At 37.1% G+C, this 22,367-nt stretch overlaps 1 protein-coding gene across 4 annotated transcripts in view; it reads left to right on the forward strand.

The window, feature by feature from the left end:
* clasp1a (cytoplasmic linker associated protein 1a) overlaps positions 1 to 22,367 on the forward strand; it is a 60,495-nt gene that overhangs the window by 33,144 nt on the left and 4,984 nt on the right. The window contains exons 12-32 of one of the 4 annotated variants that reach the window (XM_079618755.1): positions 89 to 256; positions 1,729 to 1,775; positions 1,876 to 2,046; positions 2,966 to 2,989; positions 4,212 to 4,319; positions 8,116 to 8,271; positions 9,684 to 9,845; positions 10,895 to 10,957; positions 11,868 to 11,971; positions 12,640 to 12,663; positions 14,443 to 14,672; positions 14,910 to 14,973; positions 16,132 to 16,295; positions 16,420 to 16,498; positions 16,597 to 16,740; positions 17,147 to 17,242; positions 18,248 to 18,394; positions 18,953 to 19,059; positions 20,006 to 20,153; positions 20,648 to 20,888; positions 21,379 to 21,435. In XM_079618755.1, the coding sequence (XP_079474881.1) occupies positions 89 to 256; positions 1,729 to 1,775; positions 1,876 to 2,046; positions 2,966 to 2,989; positions 4,212 to 4,319; positions 8,116 to 8,271; positions 9,684 to 9,845; positions 10,895 to 10,957; positions 11,868 to 11,971; positions 12,640 to 12,663; positions 14,443 to 14,672; positions 14,910 to 14,973; positions 16,132 to 16,295; positions 16,420 to 16,498; positions 16,597 to 16,740; positions 17,147 to 17,242; positions 18,248 to 18,394; positions 18,953 to 19,059; positions 20,006 to 20,153; positions 20,648 to 20,888; positions 21,379 to 21,435 (2,504 nt within the window). The remainder of the gene's footprint in view (positions 1 to 88; positions 257 to 1,728; positions 1,776 to 1,875; positions 2,047 to 2,965; positions 2,990 to 4,211; positions 4,320 to 8,115; positions 8,272 to 9,683; positions 9,846 to 10,894; positions 10,958 to 11,867; positions 11,972 to 12,639; positions 12,664 to 14,442; positions 14,673 to 14,909; positions 14,974 to 16,131; positions 16,296 to 16,419; positions 16,499 to 16,596; positions 16,741 to 17,146; positions 17,243 to 18,247; positions 18,395 to 18,952; positions 19,060 to 20,005; positions 20,154 to 20,647; positions 20,889 to 21,378; positions 21,436 to 22,367) is intronic. The other 3 variants (XM_079618758.1, XM_079618756.1, XM_079618757.1) reach the window with 3 other exon arrangements.

A 22,367-nucleotide genomic window follows, 5' to 3' on the forward strand; every position in this document is an offset into this window, starting at 1 on the left:
TATGTGCTTTAATAGCGCATTTGAACATTTGTATCAGTCTAGATCATGTCCATGGTTTTGTTTAAGAGGTTGTCCGTTTGTTCTATAGGTGTTACTGGGGATTCCATGGCCATTACAGTCGGGAGGCAGAGCACCTGTTTCAGGCGTTGGAGTCGACCTATCAGAAGGCCCTACAGTCCCATCTGAAGAGTTCTGACAGTATAGTGTCTCTACCGCAGTCCGACCGCTCCTCCTCAAGCTCACAGGAGAGCCTCAAGTAAGACATGCACACATTTCACTTACAATCCTGAAAAAAATCTATCTCAGATTCCACAAAAATATTAAGCAGAACAACTGCTTTCAACACTGATAATAATAAGAAATGTTTCTTGAGCACCAAATCAGCATATTAGAAGGATTTATGAAGGATAATATGACAGTGAAGACTGGAATAATGATTGCTTAAAATTCAGCTATGACATCATAGGAATAAATTACATTTTAAAATATATTAAAATAGAGAACAGTAGTTTTTTATTATAATAATATTTTACACTTTTGCTGTTTTTTGTTGTTGTTGTATATTTGATTAAATAAATGCAGCAAGCCTAAGAGACTTCTATCAAAAACATTTAGTAAATCTTACTGACCCTAGTCTTTCGAACGGTGGTGAATAACCATAAAGTTAAGTGATTGTAGACGATAACATTGTCTCTGTGATGTTTGCCTGGCAGCTCATGCTATCAAAAACTTTGAGTTTATGGCTGTCCCTGTTGAAGTTGGTGAAATATTTGCCAGCTGGCTGATGGACCATATGCACAGATTGATGATTGTGCTTCCTAGCATGTTGAGTCTTTTCTTAATATGAAGCAGTGATCTCATCTTCAATATTAGACTGCAGCATCTGTTACATTTTTCTCCCTGTTGATCAGAGGCAGTGAGATCATCTTGAATTAGCACCAGTGTGATGAGTGACAGATCTAATAGTCTCAATCTGCTATTGGTTTTTTGTACACAAACGCAGAAACATTGCCGTGTACTGGTCACAAAAATTGTTAAAAAGAAGGTGTTACAAGCAAATTAACATTTAACAAGCAAATTTCAATGTGATTTATTATTTGCAGATGGTATATATTTATTTATAATATTTATAATTCACACTTGCTGAGAATATAAAATGAAGTTCACATATTCTGATTGTAGAATATTTAATGCTCTTTTTAATTGGTATAGGATTTACTTTGAAACACAATAATCACTCATAAATTGCTTGCTGTTTTTTTGTAACTATTTGTGAAATTTACAAGTAACACATTGAATTAAACATGAAATTCTGTAGTAAGACTGAAATAATACAAATTAAAACATTTCTTGTAAACAATGCAAACTCAATTAAACAACGGTTTTATTTACTTTGAAAAATGTTTTTTTACAGTGTTGTAGTTGAGTCGGTTCAAACTGTCCAAATTTTGTAAAATGTTTTTTAAAATATGATTATGTAAATAATATTACTCATGAAAAGAAGATTCATCCTCAGTAAAAAAAAAAAGTGTGTAAAACCAAAAAAATTTAACTAGATTTTTACAGTGTTGTATTTGAAAATCTACTTGGCAAAAATATTGAGAAATATATTTTTTTAAAATTCAGTAGACTGAAAAATATGTATTTGAAATGACTGATTACTGTTTTGTTCACACTTTTCTAAGTGTTCTGCTGTTGCTAAACATCTTTCTGTCTACCTTCCTGCAGTCGACCAATGTCAGTGAAGAGTGTTATTGGAGGCCCCGTTACAAGAAGTAAGTAAAGTAACACTTTATTTTTTACTGGTACTTAGAACGTTTACAAACATGCCGTTTTGCCATGTCTGTAACTCTTGTCCGTGTAATGTTTTCTCAGGTAAAGTGATCAGCTCTAGGGTGTCCTCAACCCCTGGTTCCCTCCAGCGTTCCCGCAGCGACGTAGACGTGAACGCAGCCTCCAGTGCCAAATCCCGCATGTCCACCGCAACCTCCCCATCTCCCTTCAGCTCTGCTGCAGCCTTGCCTCCAGGCTCCTACGCCTCCCTGGGTAAGACCTCATCACACTCTATCCATCTTTTCTCCTCTTTCATCCTTAATTAGGAATTTTAATAAAATAGCTATAAAAATCAGTGGCTTTTATGGCTGCAGCGGCCCATTAATAAAACTGATGGGCACCATAGATGCTATTAAGCTGTTCTGTGATGAGGAACAAACGACGGATATTCTACCATTTATTATCCTTTAAGGTTTTTCTTATTTATTTTTTTTAGAAAGTTTAGTCTAGTTTTTTTTTTAGGAGGGAGAATAAAATAATTGTATAAAATTCATCTTTCTGACTCTACTAGCCCTACTTTCAAAGACAATGTGTTTGAAACTACTTAGATATTACTTGCTGGATTAACACTATTATTATTATTAGTAATAATAAATTATTTATTAAACGTGTCTTTTATAAATACTTTTTTGAATTTATTGAAATATTTAAAAAAAAAAAAAATTTTGTTCCTTTTTCTAAAAGCAATAAGTCGCACATTTTAAACTATAGTGTAAAATCACTGTCAAAAGTCTTATGTTACTTATTACTTAAGTTTTATTATTACTTAAGTTGTATTTTGGTTTTCTCAGTGTTAGTTTTTCAGCAGAAGACAGAAGAGAATGTTGGAGCTTTATAACGCATCCACCTAACTTTTGACCACTAACTTGTCTGTTACTTTTGTCTGCATAATCTTCTTTCTGTACCGTTTTCTAATCCCATGATTCCTTATAAATGATCAAAGAGATTTTATTACCTTACCCACAGTCACACTCAGTAGCTCCCGTGTGCTTCCATGCAAGGCCCGTTTCTGAGCAGATCCCTGTCTTCCACGCTTCCATGGGCTTAACTGACTCTAATCTCTGCCTCTTATGCCTCTCCTCTCCTCCACCCTGCACTCCCCTGCTTTTGTTTTTGTGTTTTTGCCCCAAAGACGGTGCACCTGGTAAAATAGATGGTAAGCTGTATATGTATATGTGTGTGTGTGTGCGTGTGAATGTCTACCCTTTGTGCTGTCCGAGGGATTCGAGCAGTGTTCTTTTGATGATTAACAACTGTACATCTGGCAATCTGACTATTCTAGTGGTCTGCATGACCAGTTTGCATGATATATCCCCTCCTCTCCTCTTCACAGTAAATAATAGTAGTTCAGTGAAATGAAAATGGTCACTTGTACTTCATATGATCTGTAATGTGTCATTTGTACCTTGGAAAAAAAAAAGTGTAGGAACGATGTATACATATGGTGGTATTGGTCTAGTTTACGGATACAGAAAGAGCATACAAAGTGGCCGGTTTGCACAGCTTCATACTGGAACTTTGTGTCAAATGGTCAAACCAATTTTTATTTATTTAATTGAACTCAATTAGGTACACTACTGTTCAAAATTTGGTTTTGATTATGCTCACCAAGGCTACATTTATTTGATTGAAGAAGAAAAATGGTAAAAATAGTAATATTGTGAGAAAGTAATGCAATTTAAATCTGTTTTCTATTTGAATACATTTTAAAATGGGATTTATTCTTGTGATTGGAAAGCAGAATTCTCAGCAGCCATTACTCCAGAAATCATTCTTATATGCTGATTTAATGCTCAAGAAACATTTCTTATTATCAGCAATGTTGAAAACAGTTGTGCTGCTTAGTATTTTTAGTTTTTTTGTAAACCATATAAAGAAAATCAGGATTCTTTGATGAAGGGAAGGTTCAAAAGATCATAATACATAATTTTACAATTGCAATATTATAAATGTCTTTATTGTCGAACAAAAGTATTCATTTATTATATATATATATCATGTTTGCCAGGCTGTTGTTGAAAATAAGAACTTGTTCTTAAGTGATTTGTCTGGTTAATTAAATATATATATATATAGACCTCAAACTTTTAAACGATAGTGTATGGTTTGATAGATCCGTCTGCTCAATAGCCAATAATGTTATCTGTTGCATTTATTTGAACATCAGTCATCTCAGTACAGCATGTCATGTAATTCCTTTTAGTCAGTATATTTTCATCAGGGAAATCTCTTTGTTTGTCCTTAGTATCCCTGTCCATTTATTTTTGTCGTTATAACCTTTCAATGTGTCTCTCTTTGTGTCACTCACTCTAAATCTCTCCCTTCCTGTCATGCATTTTGTATCGCTTCATCTCACGCTGTTTTTTTTTTACCTCCAGGTCGAGTGCGGACGAGAAGGCAGAGCTCGGGGACAGCAGTCAACGCCAACAGCACTGTGACAGACAGCCGAGGTCGAAGCAGAGCTAAAGTGGTGTCTCAGTCCCAGCGTAAGTGTCTCTGTAGGGCCTTGATCCCATCCTTCACCTGTTACACCCAACAAAAGATTTAAGCATGTAGGATTTATAAACTACCATGGTTTTGCTTTGTTTTACTACTAAAACCATTACTGTAATTTTGTGCATACAGTATATGTGGCAATATTAATGTTTGTTAATGAAATTTACCGCTAAACTGTGTATTTGACAACCCAGACAAGCAATTTGCTAAATTCAACTATGCTAGTTCCATGTTTCCCATATCACTACACAGCATCTTTCTTTTCACATAATAAAATGATTTCGATACAAAAACAAAAAAAATGATAATGATGATGATAATTATACTCACCCCCCCCCCAACCCCTGTATTTTTTATTACTGTAATGAAAATTAATTTGCAATTTATTTACATTTATTTAAAGCTGCAGTCCGTCGTTTTTCCTCTTTGTCGCCATCTCTGTTCGAAATCTGCAATTGCAGTTATTCGCGGAATTATTAACTGCGTGGGTAGTAAATCGGCATGAAACAGCGCGGATGAACACAATGTATTGAGGAGAACCTGTCGCTGCCGCGTCGCTGTGGATACTGTACAGCCTTGTTTATACTCGACGCGTCCGCACGAGCGCGAAGGTGCGCGCGGCAAAAATGACGTCATTGCGGTGTGGGCGGTCGCGCGCGTTGGGTGCGCAAAGCGGCGCAAAGGCCCATTTCGCCTGGCGGTGTGCACGGCAGATTTTGTAACAGCGCGCGCGGCTCCGCATCCGAAGATGAACGACTTCGAGCCGAATCTGGCCGAGCACGACCTTCTCATCGCACCAGCACCCAGTTTGCGCGTCTAAATTAGTTGCTTACATTTAAAAAATGAGCATACAATAGCATAAAAAGCCTTTTTAATGAACATAAAGGTCCATGCATGGTTAATACAAATGTACACGAAAGTTAATGAAATGTTTAGTGAAATTAGAAAATATTTAAGAGATCGTTAATGTATTTGTATACGTACATGTATTTCCATATAGGCTAGCCTACATATATTTTGTTCTAATGTCACAAGTAATAATCTCAGGGTTTACTGGGTTTTACACGATTATTTTTGTATTGGTGGTGGTAACTAAAATAAACATTGTCACGTGTTTATATTTCTTCTTCTCACCGATTCCTGATGGTTTAGAGAGGACAATTACTCGAGTCGCCCCCTGTAGTTTCAAAGAATAGTACAACGGCGAGCGCGTCAAGTATAAACGCCTCGACCGTTTGGAGAGGTGCGCGCGCGGTCAGCGGAGACTCGCGCTCGTGCGGACGCGTCGAGTATAAACAAGGCTTACTACTGTCATCAGCAATCTCAGAGTATACTTTTTGAAAGTGTCAACATTAGAATTTTCATCGGAAAATGTCATCTGAACAAGTAAGTAACATTCACTTTTGTTCTGACCAAATTCGGGGGGTGGGGGGAAGCATTGCAGTAGGCTATATCATGCTGATTAAATCTAACGATTGCTTATATCACGTCAAAACGTGAAAAATATATTTTTTCTGTAGCCACTCTGAAGTCCGAAGTCTTTGGGTTTTACAACTGGTGAATCTCCAGTTGTCACTGGTGATTGTCGCTTTAAACTTTCGGGATCCGCCATACCAAGTGCTAAGCTAAATCTCCACCTCCATCATCCACACACGCTAGCCGGGGACTCCTTCTCTATGTGTACAGAAGTGACGTAATGACGCAAAGACATGCTCGAAATTCCCGCGGAAATCCACCAGTACCACTGGAATTAAAATCATTATTACAAGCTTACCGTTTTGAATCGAGGTAAGGCAAGCAGATCGTTTTGAACACTGGCTGGTTAAGTTTTTTTTCAAAAATGTCTTTTTTTATATTTTTAAACCCAAAAAAGTGCCGGACTGCAGCTTTAAACATGTCCTTTAAATAATTATATATGACAATCATCAGTAAGAACATCGTCACATGTTAATGTGGAACACATGATAATTTAATGGGAAAATGTGCTTAAGTTTCATGTAAATTATATTTTAAAAATCACAATGCTCCTAAAAACAGGCTATCTATTTTTTATTTTATTTTTCTGGTGAAATGATACCTGGACATGTTTCACCTTCCTAGGGTCACTAGAGTTTGAGCAGCTTTGATACTTAACCATTGGTCTGCCACCACTATCATCTTCCTTTTTGACTTTGTTTTTAATGTTTTCACAAACCCAGTTTGGCATCCTGCTGAATATGGAGTTTATTCCACAATTATAGTTGAAGTCACTCTTTGGCATTAAATGTGTAGATTTAATTTGCTAGAGCACGAATAAACACCATCTTGCCTGATGCATGCTGGGTAACCATGCGTCACATCAAGCGTCTATTGTAACTGGCTAATTTTCACCTGTCCGTTGCCTCGCCTCCATACACAAGGATCCAGATCAGCTAACCCCACTAGTGGTAAGCCCCCCCTCCTCAGAATAAAGATGAACCCTGCATGAGTCACACGTATACCATCATGTTGCATGTTCTTCTCTAGCTTAATCTTACTTTTATTTCTGTTCAAATAGAGATCAGACATAAGATAGTTGGGTATTTGTTCTTGCTTTGATGTCTGTCTGTAAATGTCTGCAAGGTGTTTGCTGCTATGTCACGTTACCATGGCTGTGGAGATTATTATTTTCCCTGCAGCTCGAATAGACCTTGGATCCAAGCTCACCCTGTTTGTCCGTCTCTGTGTTTGTCTGTATCAGAGTAGAGCTCTCTTCTTCATATACTTGGATAAACTTATTAGATTTTTCTTTGTGGTGATTTTGTTCACCTAAACTTAAGCTTTTGCTTGTCAAACGGGCCATGTGAGTAAAGGAAAGCTTATAGTCACCATTGAAAAAGATTTTCAGTTTAGTTTTCACACATTTGTTTGGCAAATACTATTTTTCTATCGAGGTAATTTTTTTGTTTTGTGCTATTTTATATTATTTCTTTAGGTTACAAGTTTTGGAAGAATTAATCTGATCATGAATGCCTTGAATTTTGATTATCAAAATCAACAGAACATTGAGGGGTGAATTTAAACACTAAATGCAATGAAACAGCAAGTGGATAAAAAAAAAAAAAAAAAAACTTGTTAATGTATAATTCAAAAGTTTGGACTCCAACCCTAAGATTTTTAAATGTTTTTTTACAGAAATAGTTTATTTTTACCAAGACTGCATTTATTTGATCAAAACTATAGTTAAAACAGTAACACTGTATTATTAAATATTAAAAACTGTTTTCTATTTGAATATATTTTACAATGCAATTTATTCCTATGATGACAGCTGAATTTTCATAAGCCATTACTCCACTCTTCAGTGTCAAATGATCCCTCACTGATCCTTTTAATTCATCAAAGAATCCTGCAAAAAATCTTTTCAAAGTTCAAACTGCATTTATTTGATATATAAATATTTTGTAGCATTATAAGAGTCTTTACTGTCACTTGATAAATGTAGTCCTTCCTTGCTAAATAAGTTTCTTTAACATATATATAGATATTTCTGACCCCAAACTTTTCTTGCAATCATGGTAACATTAATTCCTTATAATGGAAAACAACATTATAAACGGCACATACAAATTTCCACAGTTTAGAGAAGCTCACTTTGTATAGTAAAGAGATGATTCAGTGTCTTGTATAAAAAAAAAAGGTGCCTTGTTTCATTTTACTTTTTTAATTATGTAGATTCAATTGTAAGCAGAGGGGAACCATTAGCCGTTGGTAGATAATCATTCACCATGTTACTTACAACAGCCCTGGTCTCACTTCCCTTTGCAGCCGGCAGCCGATCCAGCTCTCCGGGGAAGCTCTTGGGACACGCATATGGCAGAATTCCTAGAGCCACTGCCCCAACAACTCCCTCAGACAAGTACTCGAGGGTCCCACGAAGCCAAGGGTGCAGCCGTGAAACCAGCCCCAACAGACTGGGCCTAGGTAGGGACAACATATTCGTCATCAGCAAATCACATCACGTCATCTGCATATATAAAACAACTTGATTCTGGAACTCAAGTGGACCTAAACTGGTTCCTTGAGAAATCCCTTAAGAGCATGCATTACAACATGGAGATTTTTTGCTTTGCTATTTTGGAAAAGGTAGGATCTTGTGGTAATTTATAGATGGCAGGATTTTTCAACTTTAATTTCCTGAATCATTGTTCACTGCAAATCCCACTTGATTTGACTAGTGCACTAGTTTGGTGTGTGAATGAAGCTCAGCATTCATTTAATTGGCTGATGCAAGGGTTTATGCCAAAACTGACTCAGTGGCTGGCTAATCATTGCTGTATTTTGCATGTTATTAATTTACCTGTTGTTAAATGATGACAGGGCTAACTAACGGCTTCCATTCCTCATCAGCTTTTCTGGCTGTGTTTTGAGTTCATTGTGTTTGTCAGTTTTTTCTGAGAAATGTTTGTGTGAGTCCTGCATTTTTAAAGATCTGACCAAAAATGTCCAGCCAATTATTTAAGCTCATTAAATTTATCAGTAAGTAATTTTTCTATAAAACAAGAAAAAGCCCATTTGTATATACAAAACTGAGTATATATATAATTTTTTTTTAATGCCTCAAGTTTATAAGAATGCTTTTAAGCTAAAGGCAATCTTTTGTGTGTATGTTTTTATATAAAGGTGCACCAAGCAATTACACCTAAAAATGAATAGTACTTTATTTATATATGTTGAGATGAATATTCAAGTCATATCCGTGGCCTAAAAAAGCTGCTTGAAGAGTGACAACAATTAGCAGCGACAAAGTGATCAAAATTAATTTGATTTCAGTGATGCATAATGAGTTGAGGTGACCTTTATCAATATATTTAGTCACATGACAACAAACATGAAAGTTGACAAAAGTCTAACTTTATGCAAAAGAACAATGATGCGATACAGCAACTACCAATCAGAATTAAGACATCGCAGCACACCCATCACCTGTCAGAAACTGTAGCCGAGTGAACGAGTGAGAAATTGTCAGTGTTGATTCACGAGAGCTTGATTCATGCAATAAATTAATCTTATTCATGATATAACACATTATGGATTGCTATATTTTATATTCAAACTCCAAATGTAAAATTTATAGCAGCAAAAGAAGTGATTTATTGTCCTATAATCAGTTTTTTTTTTTTTTTTTTACTCTCCATACGCAAAATTACTTTGTGCACCTTTAAAGCTGTATGTTCAGAAACTCACTAAATGTCTGAATCGAATTCAAAATGTTCAGCTCAAGCCTTGTGCTTTAAACATTTAACCTTTCTAAAGCAGAAGGACCCTTGAAGCGGCCAACCCTTCCTTTCTCTGACTCCACGGCCTCACTAATGCCCTAACCTGTGTTCTAACAGCCAGGCTGTGTGGTAAAGCTCTTCTTCCTGCCACTTCTCCCTATCGCACGCTAGCCCGGAGCAGTCGCATCCCCCGCCCCAGCATGAGTCAGGGGTGCAGCCGTGACACTAGTCGCGAGAGCAGCCGCGACACCAGCCCCGCTCGGGGCTTCACTCCTATTGGTGAGTAGAGTGCTTAAGTGGCTGATGGAGCCCAAACAACAACAACCAATTCGATACCACAAAACATTTCCCTTGAATTTTACTTGGCCTTTATTTATAGATGGTATTCCTAATTTGTGGGATATGAAATTGTTTGCTTTGCTTGCCTCAATGCATGCACTAATATGTTCTCTAGTAAGTGCTGTAACAATATGTGCTGCTTTTCCTTTGGGTTGTAAATACATCCAGTGGATGTTTTGTTGGTTTGTCCTTGTGGCATTGTGGATGAAAATAACTGGTCTGATCTTTAAAATAATTTTCAGGGAGGATTTCTACAACTAAAATGAAAACTTAAAATATACAAATAAAAGCGACTTCAAATATTTATAAATGCAAATTATGCTAAACACTGAATGTAATGCATAGCATATTATCTATCTATCTATCTATCTATCTATCTATCTATCTATCTATCTATCTATCTATCTCTCTATCTATCTATCTCTCTATCTCTCTATCTATCTATCTATCTATATCTATCTATCTCTCTATATCTATATCTATCTATCTCTCTATATCTATATCTATCTATCTCTCTATATCTATATCTATCTATCTCTCTATATCTATATCTATCTATCTCTCTATATCTATATCTATCTATCTCTCTATATCTATCTATCTCTCTATATCTATATCTATCTATCTCTCTATATCTATATCTATCTATCTCTATATATCTATATCTATCTATCTCTATATCTATATCTATCTATCTCTATATCTATCTATCTCTATATCTATCTATCTCTATATCTATCTAATCTAATATATATATAGTGTGAAACAGACCATAGACTTATCAGTCTCCCTGTGGATAAGCAACGAATTAATGCAATATGCTATGCATTACATTCAGTATTATATATATATATATATATATATATATAAATCAACATGTAAACTGTGGCATTTTGGATATTTGGTGTCAATGCCACAGATGGTGCTCAGTGTTTCAGTGTAGCACTAACCGTTCCTGGGGTGTGACCCTTCTTCCTGTCCCCTTGCAGCCTCCCGACGTCACTCTCGTTCAACCAGCGCGTTGTCCACGGCCGAACCCGTGGGCCAGTCAGGTGACCTGCATGAACCCTCGCTTCCCTGCCCCAGACAGGGCCAATCACCAGCATGCCTTATTACTTTACTTTTTTGAAAGTAAAACTGGCAACTGGGAACCACTTCACGTCACTGATAGATTTAGATGTGAATTATCTGTACATTTGTGAAATTATATTTCCAGTGTCTTTGTCTTATCAAGTGACGTGTTATACTTTTCTCGCCATAAACATCAGCATCCATCCTAGTTGAGGTTATTTTATTTGCGTTTCCATTCGGTTAGTGGTGTGTTTGCCAAAATCCACTTTAGTTCTCTGCTTTGTATATTCGGTTTTGTATACTTCCCATTTGCAATATTTTTTATTTTATTTAATTTTTTTACACTTTTGTGTTGGTGTTATTGCTGGTAATACATTTATTTTAAATGGGTATTTTTGTGCGCATAATCTTACTTTTGATCATTGTAGCTTTACAGGTGAAATGTGTAATTTCTAGGCCACTAGTGCCACTAAAAAGAATTTCAGTCTGTTTGTTTGAGCTACCCAACTTGGGCAAACATGATAACATCAGTTTGGGAGGGGATTATCTGATTGGCAAACTAATGGTGGATGTGGGGAGTGTTGTAAATTCTGAATTTACACACTTCACCTTTAACTTCTTCTTTTTTTTTCTTTTTTTTTAGTTAAATACTTTTTCTGTCCTTTCTGGGATCTCATATTAGGTGTTGGGTTATATCAGACTGTCTTTATTTTCTCAATATTCTCTCAACAACTCTACATGCCATCCTAAAGTTGTGTCTATAACATATTGTTCAACCAAGTAGGCTAATGTCTCAATGACCTGACTTTAAGATGATGTCGTAGAAGGTAAAAATGTGCTTATCCGCCATTGCCCATCCTCACTATATAATCCTGTGTTCAAACTCCACAGATCGCTTTGGCTTGATCCATCAGGCTCGTATTTCTGCATCTGTCAATGCTATGAGGGTCCTGAACACTGGCACGGAAGTGGAGGCTGCCGTAGCTGATGCTTTGGTAAGAATCATGGTCCTCACTTAAAGACATGATTATGATTAACTGAAATATGTGTCATTCTCATTATCTCATCTAGGATAACAGGAGTGTAATGCTTCTGTATGACTCAAACTATTTGTTATATGTGTCCCTAAAAACACCCACAGAGAAATATGGAATATTAGGAAGAGCTTTAAATTAGTAGTGTTCTTTGAGGTATTCTGGGTTTTAATTCATATTAAAATATTAAACCAGAATTAATATTAAAATGTATATTCTAAACAATATTTTAAATTAAATATAACATATATTTATTAAAATATTTAGCTTCAAAGAGACAGGAGCTAATCAGAGCGTTACTGACAGACAAGAAAGAGAGGTGCTGCAACAATGTTAAATATGTGAACATACATGAATATATATATACATTTGAACATTCAAGAATGAAGTTGAAAAAGGAAAAATAAATCAATACTTTATAAAAAGGCATAATATTGCCTCTTTAAATATAATTCTTCCTTGTGTTTATTCAGTGAAAAAATAGTATAGTAAGGTGAAGTACATTTTAATCTTTATGTGCTTATGTGTCAGCTATCCAGCTATATTTCACATTGTGTCTTTTCTGCTACAAATTTGCTCCCTTTGAAATGTCTGCGTCTCTTTGCTCTTCCTTTCTTGGTTGTCTTCAGCTGTTAGGGGACTCCAGGAATAAGGTAGTTCTTCAGTTTATTTACTGCTTGTGCTTCCATTTTTATTCACTAATCAGAATGACTTATACCATCGTGGCCTAGCAGGCAAATATCAAGAGGATTTTGTGCACCACAAACATTTGCGTTTCTTTCATTAATTTGGTCAATGACCATTTCATCTGCACATCTCATCATTTCCTGCACAACCACCATAAGATTAATTTAATTTATTTTGCTATCAATTTGGTATTAATCTCTTCAATTTATTATCTGCATAAGTCACCCAGTGTTATTGACTTGGAAAATGTATATCATCATTAATTCACATGTGACAACACAGCAGGATTAAGTTGTAAACATGGCAGATGTTATCCATCATCGTGAAGCATCCCTTTTGCTACATAAGTAGATGTAATTACCCAGTGTGACGCGCTCTTCACTTATGTCACCTGCGCACACTGTACTAATGACAAGGATTTTAATGTTTCTTAATGCATTGCCAACTGCCGAAAATTGTCTGTTTGAATTATTCATTGTTCCTTTACAATCCAGTGCTGAGTCTGGAGAAACGGCCATGTACACACTGGAGCTAAAGTTGTCACTCCTTTCTTAATTCTTAAATTCATTCAAAAAGTTCAGTTATTTATGGAAATAACAACCGAAATCTACTACTAAATTAACTATTACTACAACTAACAATTGAAAAATCCAGAAAGTGCAACAGAATTTGCATTAAAGGAATTGTTCACTTAAATTTTTTAATTCTGTCATCAAACCTGTATGAATTGCTTTCTTCTGCTGAACATGTAATGTCGGTAACCAGACAGTTGATGTACCCCATTGAATTCCATAGTATTTTTTTTCCTACTATGAAAGTCAATGGGGTACATCAACTGTCTGGTTACCGATATTCTTCAAAATATCTTCCTTTGTGTTTAGCAGAAGAAAGAAAGTCATTGAAGTGTGTACAAAATCAAAATGTTGTTGTCTTGACACAGATTTTAACTCTTATTTCTCTTTCCACCATAGTCAACAGTATTTTACTAAAAATGATTCTGCTTTAATGAGTCTCTGATTGCTAATTTCCTTCATCGAATATACACTATCGTTAAAAATTTTGGGGACCGTAATTTATTTTTGAATGTGTTTGGAAGCATCATTACTACAGTCTTTAGTGTCACATGATCCTTCAAAAATCATTCTAAGATGCTGATTTTGTGTTCAAGAAACATGTCTTATTTTTATCACAGTTGAAAACAGTTAATACTTAATGTTTTTGTGGAAACCATGATGGGGTTTTGTTTTCAGGATTCTTTGAATATAAAGTTAAAAAGAACAAAGAAATGTAAATCTTTTGTAATCATTGCTGTATTACCGGTAATTATTTTTTAAAAATCTTACTGCCCTTAAATTTTTTAACAGTAGTTTAGGTAATGGTTAGCAAACTGTTGGCATCCATGTTTCTTGTTTACAGCTTCAGTACACCAAAACCGTTGTGAAAATCACAATGAACCACAAATTCAGGAGTGACTTATGTATTTTTCTGTATGCACACATATCGGCATTTTAAATTATTACGTCCCACATTTAAATGTGGTCGTCACTCCTAAAACTTTGACATGTTTACATGGCCAAATTCCCATGGTTCTAAACTCTTGTTATTTATTTTAATGCTGCATGGCTTTCTCATATCAACACCATACTTATGATGTTTAAGTTGTTATCCGCAGTAAATTGTTGAATGAACTCTGTTGTTGTTTTTTGTCCTGTTGAATCTACTAACCTGCTCCATCCTCTCCTCAGCGCAAGCCTGTGAGAAGGAGGTACGAGTCTGATGACGATGCCAACAGTGACGCATCCAGTGCCTGCTCAGAGCGTTCCTATAGCTCTCGTAATGGAGGCATTCCTCACTATCTGCGTCAGACGGAGGACGTCGCCGAGGTGCTAAATCACTGCGCTAGTTCCAACTGGTCAGAGAGGAAGGAGGGCCTGCTGGGTTTGCAGAACTTGCTAAAGAGTCAGCGCATTCTCAGGTGGGGGCCTTCAGAGGGACACAAAGGGTCTCTTGGTTCTTTTTTGTTATTTCATTTTCCTCCAAGACAACAAGTAGAAAATAACCAGTCAGTATCTAGCAAGATTTGTTTTGTTGCTCATTTTTGTATTTTTATAGGCTTCATGATGCATGTGCAAAATCCCAGTTGGCTTGCAATGGCTTTTTCTGTTTTATTCTTATAGTGGAACAGGCCTTTAATCATATTTGTGTGTTTCAGCCGTGTGGAGCTGAAGAGGCTGTGTGAGATCTTCACCAGGATGTTTGCAGATCCTCACAGCAAGGTAACCTGTGTGATGATGCATACTTTCCACGTGGCTGCTTTGATCAGACTTAATCTACTTACCAATGGCTGGATTAATGGTAGCAGTCCATATAAAGGATTTTCTGAAGGATTACTTGCATCATGTGAAATTGTTCCATTGTGTGAAATTATTTTAAATTAATTGTTATAATAGACTAAATAAGAAGCTTTAATCACTATGGATTCTGTCAAATTAACAAGTTTGTCTTGCGAACAGTGTGTTTGTGTAGGTATGGTATGAGATTGCACTATGAGATTGCAAAAATGGTATGAGATTGCACTAATAGAATGTGTTTTTTCCTGTTGTTTGCATGGTCTGCCTTGGTGTGGATTTTAACAATAGAGAGTAAGTGGATCTTACAAATACCTGAACTATTTTTTTATATAAATAGATTTATGTTATATTCTTGTCACACCATCATGAATGATACATCAAATCATCCTGCCTGTTGTACTATTATTTTATGTTATTATATTATAAGTGATCAGACTTATAAAACCGGCTTACACGCAACCTTCCAAAAATCTCATAGATTTACAATTAACAAAGAACTCATTAAACTAGAACAGTGGTTCTCAACCAGGGGGTCAGGGGCCACAGCAAATTTACAAGGAGACTTCATGATGACCTGAAATTATTTTTAAAAAGCTCTAAAATCTGCAAAACAAGATATTTAGTATTTTATTTCACTCCCTTCAAAAAAGTTTATTTTAATTACAATTTTAGTTACCGTAGACACCCCTAGTTTTTGTCAATAAAAAAAGTTTTGAAAACAATATTTTGTCATTACAGCAGAAGAAACCTTTTAGTCCATTTTTGAATGTTGTTATGGACAATTATAGCTTAGAGTCAAAAAGGTTTAAAACCACTGGACTGTCATCACAAAGACTTGACTTGAATTGAACTTATCAACCACCCACGACCCTAGCCACTACATAGCTGCACACTTAAACATTCTTGGAACACCTTTGCAAACATATTGAAACATGCCGGCCCAGCACCATTCACATTTTGTTGAGTGAATGTAGAAATGTAGTTTTCTAAAACATTTGTGGGAAAGGCATATAAATCCCTTAGTATGTTTATGAAATGATATGCAGCGCAGCATTGGTGTGACGTTGGATGATCTACTTCCAGGTGTTTAGCATGTTCTTGGAGACTCTAGTGGACTTCATCACTGTGCACAGAGAGGATCTCCAGGACTGGCTCTTTGTACTGCTCACTCAGCTGCTGAAGAAAATGGGAGCTGACCTCTTGGGCTCAGTCCAAGCTAAGGTCCAGAAGGCTCTGGACATCACGCGGTCAGTCTCTAGTGACAGTCCTAGTCAAGAGATTTTTTTTTACCTCCACTACGCTTTTGTTCGTTTAGAACTTTTGTGCCGCTAGGATAATGTATTTTTTTCTCTTTCCCCTCCCCTCTTTTAGAGATTCGTTCCCCTTCGACCAACAGTTTAACATTCTAATGAGATTCATTGTTGATCAGACTCAAACCCCCAATCTGAAGGTATGACGTTTCCTTACAATTCTGCTTATGAAACCCCAGCTGCAAATTCACAGTGTCCTGAGCCTGTTATTCCTTATTTTCTTGACGTTATAATGCAGGTGAAGGTGGCCATCCTGAAGTACATCGAGTCGTTGGCACGGCATATGGACCCTGGTGACTTTGTGAACTCAAGTGAGACGAGATTAGCCGTGTCTCGCATTATCACCTGGACCACAGAACCCAAGAGCTCTGACGTTAGAAAAGTGAGTTTCTATGGAGATGTGCTTACAAACAGTGCTCAAATCAGTGCTGTAATGCAGTATAATGGAGTATGATGGAGTATAAGATGACATGGATTGAGCTCTTTACTGAAAAAGCTTTTTTTATTTCAAGGTTAATTCTCACAAATTCATTGTGTGAATTCTGTCAGCATTTACCATCATTCACCCTCATGTTGTTCTAAATAACAAACCATCCCATTAAGAATCATTTCTGATCTTCGTTGCAAGATTTTTTACTTTTAAAATGTAGGTTAAACATCAATTAATCTCAATGAACAGATGCAAGACATTTATTCCCAATGTCAGTTGCTGCCTAAAGGCAACAAGTAGTCATCATCAGTTTCTCTTTTATTGTCTGTTACCCTATTGCCCTGACACGATGGCCCAGACCCTTCATAACTGGGCATATGAGGAGTTGTCAGGCAGGCCCAGCACTACAGCTCTACTTCCTGGAGAGGGTCATCTGGAAGAGAGGTGCAAGCAGGTAGTGCCAGTCCAACGGCCTAACCAAAAACCCACACGTAACCGCTGCACCTAACCGTGTGCTCTCTCCTCACTCTAATCTGCCTCGTTGCCTTGCGAAGTGACTGCTGAATACAATCTCTTAACATGCAATTCTACCAGAAGGCTAAAGGGAGCAAAATTCTTCTTTTTTTTTAAATAACTACACGAGTGTGTTTTAAAGTTTCCTTTTGTTTTTCAATTGCTGTTAACGCTCCACTGCTTAAGATATGTTTGGTTCTTTTCACAGAATAACAGTGAGTGAATCAGTGTTCTTGCATGTGTTTAACATTAAACAGAACGGAGTCATGGACATTTGTGCTATCTATGAATTGAGTGAAATTTGCAAGTCAGATTTACCAGGGTTGGGAATCTCACTGTTTGGGCCTTTGCTGTTTTCATTGCGATAAAAGTGATATTTTGCATATATTTTATCCGAGCAGAAATAACCATCAAGAATTGCAATTTTATATTACTGTTTATTTATGATTTGTTGATCTGTTGAAATCTGTAATGATCATATCTACAGTTACTACATGATACTGAAGGTAGTAAACATAGTAAGAATAGGTGTTTTCTTTCTTCCCCACTAAAATAATCGTTATTTGAATCGCTCAAACTAGAATCATTAAGGGGAATTGAAACAAGAATATTCTTTTATGATTCCCATCCCTGATACTGAGAAAACCTACACACTAGAGAAAGCTTTGATGGAGCTTTTGACAAACAGGAATTTGTTTGGGAAATCAAGCTGGACCCAGTCTCTTAAATGTCAAAGGATGTGTAAACTGAACTCTAGTGTGTAGGTGACATATTAGATCCAGTTGTCTTCTGGTTATTGGAGCACTGCAGTCACAGTTCCTTATACAGTCTCTCTTTCTGTTCTGAGTTATCGCCGCCGGATTTTCTCAGCATGTATAAGTGTGCTCCCGTTCACTAAGGTGTTAGTATGTGTGCTAGATCTCATGAGGTGTGCTGTGTTGTGCAGGCCGCCCAGGTTGTGCTGATCTCACTCTTTGAGCTGAACACTCCTGAGTTCACCATGCTGCTGGGCGCTCTGCCTAAAACATTCCAGGATGGAGCCACCAAACTCCTGCACAACCATCTGAAGAACTCAAGCAACACTACCAGCGTGGTAAGATTTCTTGTTTTATCTCTTATGAGATTGTATATTAAAAGATTCACTATACACTACCGTTCAAAGGACTTTAAAATGCTTTTGAGACCATTCTATTATGTTTTCTAACGCTGCATTTATTTTATCATTTTTTGAAATTGAAATTTTTAGTATGGCAGCTGTTGAAATGAAAGTCCCAACCTAAAAGAGTTCAAAGGAGCAAATCACATTTTTGACAGGGGCATTTCCTAATTTATTTATTTCTTTTTTAAACCCTAATTGGATCAGTCTGATTTTTTTAAAGACGTGATTTTTGATGCCTTTGTCAGATTTTATAGTCATTTGAAATAAATGCAATCTTGACAAACAGTTTTAGAAGTTTTAGTGTCTCTTCATCCAAGTGCATCAAGTGATCCACACTGTTATCTGAGCCAGAATTGAACAGCAATTCAGGCAAAATGGCAAAAAGAAAACAATGATACATATCTGCCTCTAATATTGTTTTGTTGCTGGACTGTTGTTTAGCTATAGCTGGAAATGATTAAGCTTATTATTTTATCTTTTTCTCCTTCAAAGAGTTCACCGAGCAATACAATGGGCCGCACGCCACCCCGGCACCCCACCAGCAGGACCAGTCCTCTCACCTCGCCCACAAATTGCTCCCATGGGGGTCTTTCACCCAGGTAACACTTCCTCTTTTTCATCATTCTAAAGCATGATCTCACTCTTGGCACGAAGACCTTCAAAGGCCTGTCACCCTGTTTTATGGCTCTAACATGTACTAAACATCTGAATTGGACTTGCTGTGTTGCTTTCTTCAAAACATCCCTTGACAACCTGAAACCCTTAAAATTAATTTCTGCATTTCTGGGGTGGGAGCCAAATCACCTGCAGAGTCATCCTCTCATGCAGGGGTCTACAACTCTTTTAAAGAGGTCTGCAGAACACTATAGATGACGATTTAGGGGTTTCTGGTCCTCTTAAACTTATTAACCCATGCTGCTAATCACAACACTCCGACTGGACCACTCTCTTTTTCTCTGTCTCTCTTCCTCTTCTGCCCTGTTCTCTCCCTCTCCGGCCGTTCTGTGGGCACAGTCGGTTATGGGGTTGGAGTGTCGATGGGCTCTTAAAGCACCCCTCTCCCTCTCCTCCTCCTCCCACTCCTCCGTCTCACTCCTCTATTCCTGCCGGCCCCTCCCTCAGGGCCTTCCGCTGCGCGCTCTCACCAAGGTAACTCAGCCGCTAGGCATGACGAGGAGGGGGCGGGATGGGTGCTTAGATTCCCACCCACTCCCAGCCTAACAGGGGCATGTATGCACAAATATTAGTGGCCACGGTTTGAAATCATTCCAAATACAAAATTCCCTCTGTGGATGGTGGTTGATAAAAATGTACTAAGAAACAATACTATGAGGAGGATTTTTTTTTTTTTTAATGGATGTAAAATTGGTTTTGCACAGTATTTTACTAACTGACCATGTTTGGAGCATCCAATTATTCACTTGTAGGTGCATGTTGGAGTTTTCCACTTAATATTTTGTATGCTTTGGCTTTCTTGTTTATGTGAGTGTTGCAGTCCATTTAACGTCAAGTTTATTCCCTCTTTTACTCTATTTCTCTTTTCAGTATGCTGGAGTATGACACAGAGAACATGAATTCGGATGAGATCTTTAGCTCACTGCGTGGTGTCACAGAAGCCATCCAGAGTTTCAGTTACCGCAGCCAAGAGGACCTGAATGAGCCAATCAGACGTGATGGGAAGAAGGATGATGCTGTGAGTCTATGCTTTAACAGTGGGCAACAGGAACAAGGACATCGATGGGGATTTTTATTTTTATTTTATTTTATATTCTTGCTATTATTATTAATGTTATTAATAATAATTAATAATGAAAAAAGCAGCAACACAAATTGTGGTCAATAAATATAATAAATAAAATCAATAATAATAAAATCAATAATATGAATAATAATTTAAAAATTTTTTTTTTAAATAATCCATTAATTATTATTATTTTATGATTTACTTTATTCATCTACTTTATTATTAATAATTAATAATACCTTTTTCTATTTAGTTATTTGTATTTATTTATTTACTTATTTAGAATTCCAAAAATAGCTGTGAGAGTGTGATGAGAGCCTACCACAACTAAAATGGACCATAAATTCACTTTCAGTTGCAGATACAATGTGCATGCAAAGTAATCTAGATTCTTTTCTCCAAATTAGCGCATATTTAACACTCTTTGACTCTTCCTGACTTAGACTGGGAAGGAAGGGGCATCTCCAGGGTCTGATGCAAGGATGGGATTGGATGTAGTGGAGGGTGGTCGAACCGCTTTGGATAACAAAACATCTTTGCTCAACACACCGTCCCCGCGGTCTTTCGCTGTGCCACGGTCGAGAGAGTTTGCACCCTATGGCTACGGAGACACGATCACGGCCTATGACAAAAGTGCCCTGAAAGAGGCCGTCTTTGACGACGACGTGGAGCAGTTCCGAGACTGTGAGTCATTACGCTGCTCAAAGCTTGTACATCCACTCTCACGTCTGTACTCCATACTGCACCCATTGTCTTTGATTATGTAAAGAAACACTTTGAGCAAAAACAAGAAAAGCAAGAAATAAGACTCATAGAGTATAAAGAGGCATATAAAAAACATTTTGGTTTTAAACTACATTCTAGCCTAAAAACTCTTGAAACTACATTCCGTAACACAACAAGAGTAGTATTTGTAAAATTATAGGTGGTTTGCTCCTCCGCCATGACACCCACTGTGAGAAATTCTACAAGCGGAGTGATACTAATGATGAAACGGTTCCTGTGGTGATACTGGTAGAATGTCGCGTGGCTGGAGAGACCTCTCAGCCAATCAGATTTGAGGATCAGGGGTAACTGTTGTGTGTGTATATTTTAGCGTAAGTTGCAGGTGTAGCATTTAGGACAGTGGAGTTTGTGTGTCATCACTTCCCCTCCTGTCCCTCCCCTTCTACAGGCCGTCGGCAAGACTGTGGTGAGAACAAGATGGTGCTGCCCAAGGGCTTTACTCCTGGTAAAGACCTGCACAATTAAACAAGACCGTTGCACTTTTCTTCATTTACTTCCCCTTCCACCCCCTCTCTTTCAGTGTCATCCATCTCAGTGTCTCTCATGTGATGTCAACCTTAAATGACACAACTGCTTTGCTAACAGGGTTATATGATAGCTGCTACAGGCCACCTGCACTAATATGAGGCAATACAGTCAGATAGTAGGATTGTTTATTGAGTGACTGTATGTTCAAATTAAATGGAAACCTGGTGATGATTCACTGCATTTTGCTTTGCCACTAACAGAGCTTCACTGTTTGCAAACACATTGCTTTAACTCATAAGATTAACCTGGGTCTAAACCTTCCTAACAACTGTACTAACTAAAACTAACATCAAAACACTTTTACTTATTTTACACTACTTTTAAAGGTGCTCTAAGCGATCTCGCACGTTTTTTAGGCCAAAACATTTTTTTTTCACATACCGCAAACATCTCCTCACTATCAGCTAGCTGCCTGTCCCCTGAACACACTGTAAAAAAACGCGGTCTCTGCAGAGAGCCCAAGCTCCACAAACAGCAGCAAAAACAAACTGAGCAATAAACAGAGCGACCCGCACCACGAAACATAACAAACTGTTCCAGCCAATAACCGACAAGAATGATGTGGGGTGGGGTTTGGGGGATTATTGCGTGGATGAGGAGGAGGGAGGGTCTAGCTAGCCTCCGTTTTGTTTGATAATAATTCAAACATCAACAAGAGGTTACGCCAACCGAGATCGCTTAGAGCACCTTTAAAGTACTTACTAATAATGACATAAGGGTAAATCTTATGAAAACATATCCATTTTATTATTTCAATTATATTATTTAATTTCATTGAGAATTGTTATTACTGTAATTATTGTATTAAACTGTAATGCATTGTTTTTTATTTCAATCAGTATACATTAA

The sequence above is a fragment of the Phoxinus phoxinus genome (assembly GCF_949152265.1).
Source record: "Phoxinus phoxinus genome assembly, chromosome: 7".
Classification (NCBI taxonomy): domain Eukaryota; kingdom Metazoa; phylum Chordata; class Actinopteri; order Cypriniformes; family Leuciscidae; genus Phoxinus; species Phoxinus phoxinus.